At 37.3% G+C, this 16,062-nt stretch overlaps 3 protein-coding genes across 3 annotated transcripts in view; all 3 read right to left on the minus strand.

Annotated features, from left to right (window-relative positions):
* LOC124644741 overlaps positions 1-698 on the minus strand; it is a 112,311-nt gene extending 111,613 nt beyond the window's left edge. The window contains exon 1 of the mRNA XM_047184235.1: positions 515-698. The gene's annotated coding sequence lies outside the window, so the exon portion shown is untranslated. The remainder of the gene's footprint in view (positions 1-514) is intronic.
* Positions 699-1,610: 912 nt separating this feature from the next.
* LOC124645102 (prostatic acid phosphatase) lies at positions 1,611-14,992 on the minus strand. Its single transcript, XM_047184845.1, has 8 exons — positions 14,544-14,992; positions 13,317-13,410; positions 12,877-13,075; positions 12,458-12,613; positions 11,030-11,259; positions 10,511-10,683; positions 8,828-8,931; positions 1,611-2,509 (listed from the first exon to the last, which is right to left on the minus strand). The coding sequence occupies exons 1-8, from the start codon at positions 14,775-14,777 to the stop codon at positions 2,452-2,454; spliced, it is 1,248 nt and encodes a 415-aa protein (XP_047040801.1). The 5' UTR covers positions 14,778-14,992; the 3' UTR covers positions 1,611-2,451.
* On the minus strand, positions 2,772-5,082 carry LOC124645101. The gene has a single exon (XM_047184844.1). The coding sequence runs from the start codon at positions 5,080-5,082 to the stop codon at positions 3,016-3,018; it is 2,067 nt and encodes a 688-aa protein (XP_047040800.1). The 3' UTR covers positions 2,772-3,015.
* Positions 14,993-16,062: the final 1,070 nt, after the last annotated feature.

Raw genomic sequence — 16,062 nt, forward strand, 5'->3', positions numbered from 1 at the left:
GCAAGCTCAGCAGATTGTTTTTCTAGATTGCGTCTCACTTCTTAAGTTAGTATTAAATGGACTTACTTGGCACAGTCGTAGTCTTCATTTCTTTTTAAAACCGTTTTTACGCTCCTAAATCAAAAGTACCTAGTGGAAACTACAAATAGGTATTAAAACTTACCTCTCAGGGGAATCACAGGTACCTACTTTGCACTAGTCAATTATTGTAGGGTACTTTAATATTTTCTCAAGTATTTCAAATTTTCCATAAAATTTGTGAAATTACTGTTAGGTCAGAAATTACTTCAGTAAGAAAATAATTTGTACTGCATTGGGTAAAACTTTTTTCGACTTTTACTAGATGTGGCCACCGATACACTGCACTTCAAAAAAGTGACTATTCGATTATTAGAACAAAATCAAGTAACTTGGTACTAATTTCACTGGAACAATAATTATTTTCATCCTAGACTACGCAAGCCAAGACTTAGGTTTAGCGAAGTAGACGTGACTTAATAACTACAAAACAAACCGTAAACACATCAATAACACGCACTGCACTTAGTCCATATAATAAATTATCCCATCACAAAAAATATAAGAGTCTCTTTATATTACTACGATAGTTCACAAACAATTTTCACGATTAATTATTGAGTTTTGTAATAATCGCCTGCCCAAAACTCTTCATTCTCATTTGACAACTAAAAACCACAGACAAAATAAATACTCAGCACGCAGAACGTAACGTAATCACTGGTCGGATACACACTCCGGTTTCAAAGTTGCTATATAATATTTTTTCAATCGTGTATAAAAGTTGTAGTTAGGATTTTTAGCGATAGTAAAACTCTGGCCATATGTCGCCAATTTTAAAGGTACGCAAAAAGTAGAGTAGGTACCAAAATATGTATGTCGATGAGATCTACAAAATGTTATAAAAACTTTGGAAAATATTCAAAAGTTTTTGGAAGAAGACCAAAATATCATAACTTCAAAAACGCAGGTCTAGGTAGCCCTCGGCCTCGGTTCAAACCTTGGCAATGTCCTTTCATGAAAATACTTAAGACTGAAAGTTTATTACTGTACAATATCCTCAACAATGTCAAAAAGTGCGACTAAATTGAAAGTATTTCCCATGTAGAATGTAGGATGGACATGAGTCGTAATATCGTTTCGGATGGTACAAGTGTAGCAACGTCATTAGGGTTTCATCTATTAATCTGAGATTTGCGGAGTAAAAAGGACTACGCTTTTATTGTTCAGAGCCTGGAATCCAATAGAACCATTCCCACTCCAAAATTCTTGCCCATGATACCCCCCATCCCCATAAGATACCCTGGGTACACCTACCTACGTAGTAACAGAGTAGTCACGGGTGCTTACGATAGGACCCTTAGCACCTTCGGGAGTTCTTCTCGAGGTACTGCATGAAACTAAATACAATTCTACCTGTGGAGAGAACCCTATGGTTGAGAAGGGCCGTGAAGGTATACATACCTTAGGTATATCGTAATAGTACAGTAGTATCTAGTAGGGACAAACAAATTTGAACAATCAAACAATTTTTGTCTCTCTTTATTAGCAGCGAATTATAGATAGGTAGTAACTTAATAAAAAAAAACACCTTAATCTTAAATCATTTAATAATTCTGTTCACAAGAATACGGATTCGATTTTATATATTGATAAGTATCTAGGTATTAAAAATAGATTTTGCATGTACTTAACGCTTATAAGAAAAATACAAAAATATGAAGACTAGATGTGGTCTCCCTATGGTTTCTTTTGATTATAGTTCATTTAAGGTAAAAAAGACTTGGGTACGGTGGGTTACACCATTTAACTACAACGCTAACCGAACTACATATTTTCAGTTGTCTAATTGCCAAATGGTGTGACTCACCCTAATTAAAAAAGAATAAGAATTGAAAGAAAAATGATTAGCAAACCTGAAAAGAGTCACAGTTTATTGGCACTGTAACAAATATTTACTATAGGGCCTATGCCGCTCACGTTTTTAAAACGCGCGTGTGTCGTCACAAAAATGACAATAAGACGCTCTGCAGGATAAGAGCCATGGACAGTGCGTTTCACAGACGTGGCATGCATAGGTCCTTAAATAGAATAGTTAGGGCTCAATCACACTAGTGGTTCGTCAGCTGCAGCGCGAATAAGTATCGCATACGCAACGACCACGCCCCGTATTCGCAGTGAATTCGTTGTAGACGGACCAATACCTACACTACAAGACGTCCGCTCGCTAGTGTGATATGTCCCTAAGAACTTCATAGCGTCTTTTATGATTCTGATGCAAATTCGTAATACCATTATTATACAAACCAAATTAATATCAATCAACCACGTACAAACAATTCACTAAAAACCGTATTACAATTTTTGGTACATACAATATAAAAATACTCGATTAATAATAAAAATTAAATCTAAAAGTAAGCAATTAGGATTCTATGATTTGATTGGTGTCAACGCGGCGTTCTCGATACCCGTGTAGGGCAAGTTCTTTCTGAAAAAAAAAGAAAATAAACTTATGAGACACTTTTTCACTCATGTAGTAAAACTGGCTTCTGTCTGCGGTTTCCCCAGCGCAGACAACGGCTAACATCGAGTTTTTTTTTTTCGAATTCCGAAGATCAGCGCGTTCAAGCAAACTCTTCAGCTTTATAATATAGGATTCTATTGAGTAACGAATTATTCAGTGTAACACCAGTCCTAACGAACAATTAGGACTCGCTTCAGCATTAACTGGAAGGATTTTTCAAACAACATTACTGTTTGATACGCATATATTCGTTTATTATAATATAATCGTATACAATTTATTGAGACAAATAAAAAGCGAAAAGAAAATTTTTCTTCAATGACAAAAAATGTGACAGCCAAAGTCCAGCGGCGCGCGCAGCACGTCGCAGGTTGACATGGCGTCGTTTACATGGCGCTAACATGGCCCCGGCCTTGGAAACAGCCGGTTCCAACATTTTCAGCATTCCGAATTAGCAGACACATCGTCTGCTATGGTGATACTGGCAGGGGGCATATTTTCGAGAATGCCCTACGTGTGATGCCCGATGACGTCAGTAGGTCGGCCACCCTTGAGATCCCATCGGTTCCAGGATACATTCGTATGATTCTCCCTAACTTCCATTTTAGTGGCGGCAGGTTGTCGTCTTTTATCAAAGCCAGTTGATTGATCGCAAGAGAATCTTGACGAGTTTTCCACTTAGTGCGCGTCTGCAACTCCGCCACATATTCCTTCGCCCATCGTTTCCAGAATATTTGCCTCATCTGCCCAATAACGTCGTAGCGCATTAACCGATGAATCGATATTTCAGTCAGATCTCTGCAGGCTGGAGCAGTCAATGGCCGGCCGATAAGGAAATGGGCTGGTGTGAGGGGTTGGAGGTCGTTAGGATCAGTGGACAGGGCGGTTAAGGGTCGGGAATTGAGGATGGCTTCAATTTGTGCCAATACCGTACTGAGTTCCTCGTAAGTGAGATTAGCTGAACCGATTACGCGTCGCAGGTGGTGCTTACACGATTTCACCCCTGCCTCCCACAAACCGCCAAAGTGAGGAGCATACGGAGGAATGAAACTAAATTTAATGTTGTTATTTGAAGTAAAATCATCAATATCGCTACTGTTATTTTCAATGAATGAAACAAATTCTCGTTCAGCACCTACAAAATTTGTTGCGTTATCCGACATAATTTCAGCTGGTTTACCCCTCCGGGATATAAAACGTTTCAAAGCAAGTATATAATCTTTCGTTGATAGACTTGTAACTAGTTCAAGATGAATGGAACGGGTACATAAACAAACAAACAAGCATATGTAACTTTTAGTGAGACTTGCACCCCTCCCTCTTCGATTCAATATCATCACTGGACCCGCATAGTCTACCCCACAACGCATAAAGGGGAACCCAGCTTCCAGGCGTTCAGCGGGTAAATTACCCATGAGAGGCTGTACAATTTTTCCCTTAAGTCGCGTGCAAGTGACACAATCGTGGACAGTTTTCCTAGCTAGGTTTCTCCCACCAAGTGGCCACCAAGTCTCACGCACAGAAGCCAAGAGTTGCTGAGGCCCACAATGCAATAACTGTTTATGTTCATGCGCAAATATCAACATAGTCAGTCTGTGTTTACTACACAACAGAATAGGATGTTTCTTGTTGTTATTAAAAGAATTACAGTTACTCAACCTTCCGCCAACGCGTATTAATTTAAATTCATCAAGAAAAGGATTTAAACCTAGTATTCTTTTAGATTTTACAACCGATTTCTTATCTAAATCGCTATATTCGCTATTAAACGATTGCAGTTGTGCAAGCCGTGCTAACATAATAGTTGCAGCGTCCAACTCAATAACAGATAAGGAACCGGTTTTTCGGTCTTGTTTACTAACACGTGTGTTACCGATGAACCTGAGTACATAGGCTGACATTCGACGCAGCCGATTGAATGAAGAAAATCTATTAAAATCTACTAAGCAATCACTATTCTGATTACTACACACCATACTCGCATGTTGAACCTTCAATTCGGGCAACTTTGCATTATCTATGACAACATTATTTGACCATTCAATGTCATGGCTCTGTAAAAAGGCTGGCCCGTGCCACCACAGGTCATTGTCTTGGAGTTCGTTTAAGTGGAGGCCCCTCGACACAATATCTGCAGGATTATCTGTGCCTTTAATATGCAACCAAATCGCGTCTCCCGTAAGATCGTTTATTTGAGACACTCGATTTTGGACAAACGTTTTTAAATTATGAGGAGGCATTCTAATCCAGCCCATGACTATGGTGGAATCTGTCCAAAAGTAAACTTTTGTAAACGTAAGCCTTAACGAACTTAAAATTTTACGATATAGCCGCGCGCCGAGCAAAGCACCACAAAGTTCAAGCCGCGGAATAGTACACACTGTTTTTACGGGGGCCACTTTGCTCTTTGCACATAATAATTTGACTGATACCGATGATTGATCCGAGTACGTGCGTATGTACGCACAAGCCCCATACGCATTTTGTGACGCATCAGTGAAAATATGTAATTCGCAATTAAGTACATGTTCACTCATGACTTAACGAGGGACCCGGATGTTCTGTAAAGACGACAGGTTTTGAATAAATCGGTTCCACAAACATTCAATATCGGTTGGGACCGCATCATCCCAATCGATTTTACAAAGCCATAACTTCTGAAGCAATACTTTTGCTATAATAATTGTCGGCGCTAAAAGACCTAACGGATCATAGATTTGTGATATCACAGACATCATTGTTCGTTTAGTGACCTTTGACGTATTTTCTACGTTGGTGGTAAAATAAAGCATATCTTTATCTACTTGCCATCCTAAACCGAGTGTTTTATTCTGACAGTGTTCACCGCTCGATAACTCCTTAAATACTTCTTTGTTTACATCATAATTGAATGTCCATTTTCTTAACGGAAAGCAAGCAGACTTTAAAATCTCTGACGTTTTTTCGCATATATTCAACAACACTTGAGGGTCGTCTTCTCCTGTTATTAAATCGTCGACGAAGAAATCCTCATTTATTACTCTGGCAATAATTTTATCATCCGTGTCTAGTGCTAGTTGACGCAAACAGCGCATACTTAAGTAAGGAGCAGACGCCGTTCCGTATGTCACAGTATTAAGTCTATATACGCTTAATTCATCCGATGCGGTTTCCCGCCATAAAATTAGTTGTAGGTCACGCTGATCGGGCTGAACAAGCACTTGCCTATACATCTTCTCCACGTCAGCACTGGCAACATATTTATACTGCCGGAAACGAAGTAAAATGGAAAATATGTCGTTTAGGAGAGGAGGGCCTATCATCTGTATGTCATTTAACGACTTATTCGATGTGGTTGCGGCACTAGCATCAAACACTACACGAAGTTTTGTTGTACTGCTGTGCTCGCGGAATACCCCATGATGTGGTAGGAAATAATGCGGCCATGCGTATTCGTTTATTTTAGACATATGCCCTAGGTCATTATGTTCCCGTAAAAAGTCACTGTATAACCTTTTATACGAAGGGGATTTATCTAATTTCCGCTCTAATGACAAGAAGCGTGATTTTGCCCTCTCGTATGAATCACCGAGAACATCAGCTGATTCCTTCAATGGTACTCGAACTGAGAACCTGCCACTATTATCTCGTGTAGTGGTTTTAATAAAATATTCCTCACACTGACGTTCTTCTTCGGTTAATACCGAACCCGAATTTACAACTTCTTCTAGCTCCCAAAATTTACGTAAGTGTGTATCAACATTCGACTGTTGTGTGAAATAACAATGAACCTTATTAGCGCGTAAGTTGGTTGTAAATATAGGACCTGAAATTAGCCAACCCACCTTCGAGTTTTGTAGGTATGGACCGTTTGATAATCGAATTCTATCCGCTTCCAATAAATCCCCATAAACATCAGCACCAATCAGCAAATCGATTTCTGATGGAATGTTGAACGTGGGGTCCGCGAGACATACGTTGTCTGGGATGAGGAGTGTGTCGTAATAAATATGAGATGCCGGCAAACTCGTTGTAATGCTCGGCAAAACATAACATTGCAATTGAATGTTAAAGTTACTCGTTTTTGATCGCATGGTAATATCGCATAATTTATTACAGTGTGAAACCGACTTTCCCACACCTGCAATTTGTATAGTGGACTGTATTAATGATACGTTTAAACGTTGGCAGAGCCTTTCCGAAATGAAAGAATTCTGACTACCACCGTCTATTAGTGCGCGAGCCGTATAGTATTTGTTGTCACCACCAAGAACCTCAACTATCGCGGTCGACATTAACACTTGTGGTACTGAGACACAAGACGCATTTTCGATTGGCGAGGCACTGGTGTTGTCTACAAAATTCAAAGCACATGAAACGACAGAAACCGGCTCCCTATCAACACTCGCCGTTGAAGCTGCCGGCACCGATGCAATAACATGGATTTTATCCTTGTGTAATAAAGTATTGTGTTTATCCTTGCATTGCTTGCATGGCCCAAACAAACACTCTGATATTGTGTGACCTGTTCGTAAACAATTACGACACAAATCCCTCGTATTATCAACAAATTTAATTCTGTCAAAAACTGTTAAATTAAGGAATTTAAAACATATAAACAATGCGTGCTTTTCACCGCACATAACACAAACATTCTTCGATTTTTCGGGTTTAATCGTATTGTTATTGTTACACGTGGACACAAAACTATGTAACTGCGGTGTATGAGCGGCACTATATAGTATGTTTTTTGACCTCAGACGTATTACTATATAGGCTTGTTATTCGTATTTCGAGTATGATTGTTATGAATCATGTCCAACATGTCAGCCCGATTACGTAAGAAATTCAATAAATCATCTAATTTTATTTTAGTTTTATTAAAATCCGATGATATCGTGCCCTTATGGTTCTCCCATTTACGCTCAGTAGCTGAATCGAGTTTCGATACGATAATATAAATTATTAAAGTATCCCAGGTGTCCGTCGGTTCGTCGAGAGATTTGAGCGCTCGCAAGTTACGTAAAACTACGTCGATCAATTTCCTAATTAACGAAGGAGATTCTTTGTTGATAGATTGTGCAGTAAACAAAGATTTGACATGGTTGTGAATAAGCAATCGTTTATTATGGTACCTATTTTCCAAAAGCTCCCATGCGTGAGTATAATTGGCTGCAGTGAACTCCAATGCACTTATTATTTGGAGTGCGGAACCCGTAAGCGAAGACTTTAGGTAATGGAACTTCTGAATTGAATCTAAATCGGTCCGCTTATCTATCATAGATAAATATGAATTTTTATACTCGAGCCAGTGATCATACGAACCGTCGAATGAGGGGAGGATAATTTGAGGTAGTTTAATTGAACTTTTATTTGGCATAGACTGTAAATTATCACATTTACCTGAAACTTTTGCAACATCGGTTAAACATTTGGCAATTGCCATAATACTAAAATATTGGTCCTCAAAAGCTTCTCTATACTCAATTTGTTTGTCTAACTCAACCTCATCTATTAATTGCTCGATTTTATCTTGAATTCTATTGAAAGACGTAAGCACATTTGTAACCGACTCCATTCGTAAACTAAGTTCAGCCTGCTGTCGTTCGGATAATGTTACATTTTCGTACTTGCTAATATACTTTTCAAATAACGTTAATCGCCTTTTCAAAGAACCCCTTTGTTTTTTGAGATCACCTACATTTGAACAATTACTTTCACCGTATTCCTCGTCACTCATTTTGGCGGTTCACAAAGAGACGGTTACTCACGCATAAACACCAACAGCGAAATACAAGTTGACAGGCACCACATACTGCACATATTGGTAGGTTTACGAACTGCAATTCTGAAATACAGCACGATATTAGACACAAAAGAAAGGATAGGAAGAACAGGAACGACCGGCCTGACCGTTTCTTGCTGATTCGATGCTCGATTCGATGCGAGGCTTCATGCGGCTCGATGGTCCATGTTTGATACGCATATATTCGTTTATTATAATCGTTTATTATAATATAATCGTATACAATTTATTGAGACAAATAAAAAGCGAAAAGAAAATTTTTCTTCAATGACAAAAAATGTGACAGCCAAAGTCCAGCGGCGCGCGCAGCACGTCGCAGGTTGACATGGCGTCGTTTACATGGCGCTAACAATTACACCCATTCAAGACTGGCAAATTGACTTCAATGTTCAATGGAAATAAATATAGGTACATAGTCGAATTTTATAGAGAACCTCATCTTTTTGAAATCAGTTAAAACGCTTCTTTAGACAAACGTTATTTTAATGGATACTGACCTGTACCGATTGTAAACTCGAGCAAAATGTATTCTGTGAGAAATATATATCATCACGAACAAACACAGGCCGATGATGAACGCACCAGCGAGCAATGCAGGAAACTGAAATGAAAACATATTATTTGAAAACAATAATAACACTTGTATAGATGTTTTATCTCAAGAAAGCGGGTAAGTCATACTTGTGTGGGTAAATGTAGGTACATGCACATTAGTTTTGTATGACTCGGCGACTCGGCCACTTCTGAGCGCTCCCGAGCTTATGCATACAAAGAAAACGTGTGTGTGCCTACATACACACGAATGACTCACTCAGTTTTGTGTAACAACATTTCTGTAGAAACTCTATTTTGTCAAAACGTATTCTACGCCAATTCTACTCCACAAATTTTCTCCGAAATACTGCTACATCTACAGTACTAAAGAAATAAGTAGTACTTCATAAATACAAGACGTATGGAAATATTAGAAGGTACCTATGCTTGACCTTCATAAGTCTTCAATATAATATGCACATTTACGTTAGATTTTTTGCCCCATCAAGGGTCCACAATCATAAACGGTCCCCAGGATCCCTTGAAAATAATAGACAATTTAAAAAAATGTGATCGAGAGGCCATCAAAGTGTTTCATTATGGGTCTTCTTTATTTAAAAAACTGTCGTTGAAAAGTAGCTACAAAGGGGTTTTGAGAGTTGATACCTTTGCCCTAGCTAGACCCTTTACTTTATTTGTATTTTTGAGTATGTTTGTCTGCATTCATGGGTGTAACCAGGGCGGGGCAGGGTGGGGCACTCACCCCACCTAGCTCAGACTTGGGAGGTACTGAAGAGGTTTAATGTCTATTTTTAATTAATGCTAGTGCAAAAGGCGGACAAACATTTAAATTAATCTTTTAAAATAAAAGAGATAGGCTTTTGATACCTAATTTTCAATTCTGCGAATGTGCTCAATAAATGCAAGAATAAATGTTAGTGAAGATTTTCATTTAAGGATCCTGGTGGTACCTTAGCGCGCAACGCGCTACAGAACCAAACCTAAAAACAAAATATCTATAATTTATATTCCGTTGAGAAATCTCAAATGTGTGGGTATGGTAAGGGGTTTAGAATTATAACTCCCAACTATGTCTAGACAGAGAGAATTAGGCCTACAGGTGCACTTTTTCTTCCTATCGCACAACGAATGAAGAAGTTTCTGCTCAAGCATTCAGTCGTTGGTTATTCATACGCAAGGCTAAAATATTATTTTCTTTTTGAAGCCTCAATCAGAAACTAACAAAAAACTCGCGCACACACTCACTAGCCTGTATTATTATGTGTCAGGATTTCTTTATCTCCAAACTAAAAAAAGTCGCGTTACATATCCTATTGTTGCATACAACGACTAATGAAGAACTAAATAACGAAAAAGATCAAATGAACTGAGGTAAGAATGTGGGTAGTTAGGTACAAAACTTAGAATGTTGCCCCACCCTGAAACCACAGCTGGCTATACCCATGTCTGCATTCCACCTGTTTCTATCTAGCAGATCTTACTATAGTATCTACCCAGGTATAGTGTAGCTGCCTAACAGTGATTTATTTCCAAATCAGTACTTTACTTCTTGAGCTTTTAGGGTACAAACAAATAAACATTATTTTTCTTTGACCGTACCTACCCACAGGCAACAATATATTTACCTTGCTTCTACATTCTTCGTCCCAGTTGACATTAAGAAGATTCTCATATAGCTTGAGGAATCGCTCAATAGGACAATATTCTCCACAGTATGGTATTTTAAGAACTTTCGGCTCAACAATATCGACGGAGTTTCTGTACGAGATTCTTACAAAATGATCGTCCGAGCCATTTTCTGGAATATACAGAAAATAGTGTTAATTAGATACAAAATACATGTGGCAAGAAAATTACACAGAAAGTGATTAAAAAAAAAAGGTTTTTAATATTTGCGGGAATATGTAGATTATTACTAAGCTAGAAATATATTTTTTTTTTACAAAAAATATGACAGACTTCTAAAAACACTGAAAAAGAAAACTGTTAGGTGCATCGCCCTAGAAGTCAGTGTCTAGTAGATGCAGCTATGTTTATTTCTCCACCGACTTCTAGGCCAATGCACCTAACACAGTTTTTTTTTGCTTTTTAGCATTTTTAGAAGTCTTACTGACTTCTCGATAATAAAAATAAATCACACTTACTGGTCACTAATTCTATCAGTACCGTCGAGGTATACACGGGGCAGTTCCCATCATAAAGGTCCAACGCGTTGAGCACATTTCCCACAGTGAGGTCATGGCCGCTAAATATTAGTACTTTATGACCCTTATTATTTCTTGACAAAGAGGTCAACATATGCGCCCCTATGTGTTTGATTAGTGGACCCACTTTCAGCCGGGCTAGGAGCGGCGACCCCGTCTGTGTTGTGAAGCTGAAAATAATATATGGCATTTATTAAAGTACCGTAGTATTACATCTTTGGCAGTCGTTATGGGTAATCAGAAGCCAGTATCTGACACCATTTTAACCAAGGGTTATTGGGTTGTCCGGGTAAGTAGGTTGAGGTCTGATAGGCAGTCGCTCCTTTTAAAACACTGATACTCAGCTGCATCCAGTTAGACTGGAAGCCGACCCCAACATAGTTGGGAAAATGGCTCGGAAGATGATGATGTCATAGTACTGTATTTCTATTTTAACTATTTTCTGAGGTTAAACTAGCCTGTAACCATTTCTTATTGTATAAGTATATTACATCACACTCCACAATCATAAATGTGAAACAAACATGTGTATGTATAAACAAGTATGTGATGTTAGATAACCATTCATGCAAAAAGCAATCGTTTTTTTAACATCACATTACATAGGTACATCAAAATGAAATGAGAGATGTTTAAAAGGGGGATAAAATTGTAAGGTCCAAGGATTATTTTAATCAAACTAAATCCTCAAAAATCTTTTATATCTCGAACGTCAAAAAAATTCAAAAAGACAGCCCCCAATCCGCCCACTTTTCACGACTTCCTATGTGATTTTGCTGGGAAGAAGTGGGGCTACAAACTCCTCAGCAACATAGTAATATTTTTGTATGCGTTTTCTAATTATTACTAGCACAAAATGAGAACCGATAAAGACAAGATAAACAATCAATATGTGACATACATATAACATAACAATTACGATAAGGGGATATTGTCACCAATAGTTATAATAAATAACAACCAGATAAAGGTTCGAATAGAATGCCTATTACAGAGATTACTACTAACAAGGCTTTTTAACTACATAATGAAGAGGAAATGGGAAATAAAATTAAAGGTTTCCATCCCAAGGCTGGCAACTGCTTCACACAAGTGGGTAAAAAATAAAATGGGTAAAACTGGGTAAAAATAGCGCGATAAACGGGCAGAAAGACAGAGATAGTGGTAAGGACTGAAGGTGGAGAAAAACATCTTGAGGAAACTTGGACTATAGTTCACCAACCCGCTCTGGACAAGCGTAATGGTTAATCCTTGTTTGTGTAAAGCGAAGCCTGTGCCCAGCAGTAGGACAATTAAAAAAAGGCAGATAATGATGAAGGATTAACTAACTGTGTCACTGTGTCAAGATCCATAATAAAAGAGACAAACCTGTAACAAGCTGGTTCTCGCATTTTATCCGGGTACACAGATTGAGTCCAGTTTGGCAAAGTAAAGTTATACAATGACTCAATATATAAAGTGCTGTAAATGTCATCAATCTCATAGTAGTCTTTCACTTTCATACCAGTATATGCTGAAAGGTAGCTGAAAAGCAAAACGTTAAGGTCATTGAATAAAAGTTTATGTAAATGTTTTGCATTATATTACAGCTGACGCGCAGCAGTGAATAGAATTATGTTCATTAAGTAATTTCTGACTTTGCTACAATACACTTAATTATTTAGTATTGTGCGCTGACTCGAATTCTCATAGAATTGCAACGCTAATAAGAGTGAGAGATTAACTTGCATCAGTAAATTCCAAAAAGGCAGCATAAAATATTTCAACACAGCAAATTATTTACTTACTTCATTAAATACTGATATTTGCTCAGTTTGTCTTTATATGGCTTGGAAGAGGTCAGCCTATCTAATTCTCTATCATACGCAGGACATGGTTTCTTCATGGCAAGGATTTCATCCTCTTTCTCCGGCACCGTATGTACTGGTATCGGTTGCCAGTTTAACTCCATATCCCATCTGCTTTTCCTGCTTGGTGGGTACATACCTGTAAATAAAGATTTTAGTAATGGTTACAAACAGAATGTTCACATATGAACATATATGTATAGGGTATTAGGGTAGGTTCATATCTGACGGAACATGTGTCACATAAACAAACAAATATACGATTAAACATTCAATCGTTCACACCTAACCGATGATGCGTAAGTATGTCAATGTACATTTACAATGCTCTCGATGCATTTTCCGTCAGATATGAGACTTCCCTTAGGATGCAATCTCACCAGCTAAATTCGCTTGAGCAGACATAAGGGTACGGTCCACGTCAGTCGACCGAACATAGATTTCAGAAGGATCAAAGTCCTCTGACAGTAAATGCTGGAATGATGATATGAAAATTAAATACACCAATGGAAATTGCAATTGTTATAAATAATGTTTGTTAAAGAAGATCTCTCCTTTAAGTGAAAATATGTACGATTTGTTATTAAAATTCCCCGACAAATTAAATTGAGGTCTTTTTATCAACATCGTCAAATGACTACTCCCTCTGTGGGATAGCAGCGGTGAGGGAGTGTCAGACTCTTACTGACTAAAAACTGTTGTGTTCCGTCATAGGCCTTCTATGTACCAGGGCTGTGATAACTCTATTGAACAATCCCACAGATTCAATTGAGGTCTCAGCTTGCCTGTGAATATTTTGAAGTTAAGAAGGCTTAGGAATGTTTTCACATTTTCACTTAAAAGAGGTTTGAGAATCATGAAGATGTGACATGGTTTCAGATATATATAACTATTTAATATACTGGTTTTCCTTATATTTCCAGTTGGTATACAAATGACATGTCAAGTATAGTATTGTAGCACAGTATAGAAGTAAATCAACTACATAAATTGTTGTTATTGAAATTTTTTATTTTTTTATATGTATTCTGTAAAGAAAATGACCTAATGAATGATGTGGCAAATAAGTTAGTGGACATACTGGTTAGTGTGTAGCAAAGGGTGTGCAAGGCTTTTGGGACTTGAGATGGTTTTCGTCTTATTTTTAGGTATTCTATACGATGGAAATGAAAAACTAGGCATTTTCAAAAATTTTTATTTTTTATGAAAAATTTTCTAAGTCCCAAAAGCCTTGCAGACCCTTTGCTACACTCCAACCGACATACTAAACAAGAAGGAAGAAATACATTAATTTATAATATAGAAAGTGAAAATAATGGTACTTTAACATAAATGAACTTTGCACACCCTCTTACATTAAAACAAAAAACCTATGCAGACCAGTCACCCACATAAATGGATAACTAAGCTCTATAAAATAGCCTTTTAATTACAAATTGAAGTTATCAGAAATTCATTTAACAATATAACTGCCTAACCGATAAGGGGCTTTTCCTACCTACATAGGTTCTATTTCATACCATAAAGGAATGCATACAGTTCTTCAATTACATGTTTCAAGGATTGTTTACGAATATTATTGCATATAAAGAAAGGTGTCAACTTACCGCATACCTTTTTCGCAACCATTTTCCTAACGCATAATGTTGCTTTTTACCAGTATTCGTGAGCTGCCCAAATTTTACGGGCCAAATAGATTCATTCTTCCAAGGATCTGTAGGGTAGGGATCCACAGGAGTTCTATCACCATGTCTATATATTACAGCAGCATATATTACCCTTTCTTCTGCATAGCCCATAGTTGTAAATGTAAATATCACAATTAACAATGAAGAAATCATTATGTCGATACTAAAAATATAACCACCCGCGAAGTATGTACCGCATGTGCAAACTGTAGCTACAAATACTTGAATAGTTTATTTTTTAATTATACCATCGCTTAATTAGCTTTCGAAATTAAATGCAACAGATCTTAGTAAGTCACGCATTGGAATGAAATTACAAAATAAAATGATCCAGCAAATCTTAGCAGCAAATCAAACAAAATGAAAATGATTACAGTTACGTCAAAACTGTCAAGTGTCAAAGCTAAAGCTGACATTAGGAACAAGTGTTGCCAGACGTTATATAAAGTTTGATACCCGAAGCGGGAGTTTTAAAATAAAGGTTAAATTTCACCGCTCGTGATTTCTTGGTTAAATTATGTAACAAGCTGTATAAACTAATTGATAAAGCGAGCATACTAATAGGCAAAGCTAAGAGCAAAAAAGATATCAAATGCACGCAGCGTCATCTTAAGGTACGGCGAGCCAGAATTCAATTCCATAATAGTTAAGTATATGCATCCACACTAGATGGCGTGTGCATTGATGGATGAACATAATTAAAATTAAATTGCAAAGGAGAATGGGCAGATTTGTCTAGAGTTTGACCCAAAGCCACTACATAGCTATTAGAACTTACGATTAACTCAAAGCACCGTAGGTAAACTCAAGTAAATGCAACGGCACAGCAGGTGTGAAAGGTCAAATCATCTCACATTTAAAACCAACAAATGCATAAGTAATATAATTTATTATATAAACTTAACGATTTAACTCATAACTATTCAATACAATGTTGCAACTTTGTGTAAATATAAAAATAATATAAAAATGATTTCGGGTTGTTGAAGATTATGTCAATATTTATTTACCAAGGTCCTTTTCGATGTTATTCTCTTAATTGGCAATTTCAATTTATTTATTTATTAAGAAAAGGTGTCATCTTAATCATAGGTTCATTGTCGGGCAAAGACCTTCTGACTTCATGTAAGTGACTGCCTAGCCCTCAACGTGTCCAATATGTCCAATTGTTAACTGTCAGTATTATAAATGCGAAAGTATATTTGTCTGTCTGTTGCACTTTCACAAAATTACTGAACCGATTTTAATAACATTTTATAGAAAATCTATTGCCCGAGAAAGGACTTACGGGCTTTTCATAGGGTTACGAAAAGTTGTTCACCCGGAATGTGAGTGATACTGCGAGAAAGAACTAGACTACTACTACTTACCTAAGAATTATTATTTTATACTTATTAATCTACAAAATATACTTATTCATCTGTTCATTATATTAGGC

The sequence above is a fragment of the Helicoverpa zea genome, chromosome 31 (assembly GCF_022581195.2).
Source record: "Helicoverpa zea isolate HzStark_Cry1AcR chromosome 31, ilHelZeax1.1, whole genome shotgun sequence".
NCBI lineage: Eukaryota > Metazoa > Arthropoda > Insecta > Lepidoptera > Noctuidae > Helicoverpa > Helicoverpa zea.

Excerpts from the sequence above, each read along its gene's own strand:
- LOC124645101 (XM_047184844.1), bottom strand. The coding sequence starts at position 5,082 with ATGAGTGAACATGTACTTAATTGCGAATTACATATTTTCACTGATGCG.
- LOC124645102 (XM_047184845.1), bottom strand. The coding sequence starts at position 14,777 with ATGATTTCTTCATTGTTAATTGTGATATTTACATTTACAACTATGGGC. Across the intron at positions 12,614-12,876 it reads AAATATCAGTATTTAATGAA|CTACCTTTCAGCATATACTG; the intron begins GTAAGTAAATAA and ends TTTGCTTTTCAG. Across the intron at positions 2,510-8,827 it reads CGAGTTTACAATCGGTACAG|AAAGAACTTGCCCTACACGG; the intron begins GTCAGTATCCAT and ends TTTTTTTTTCAG.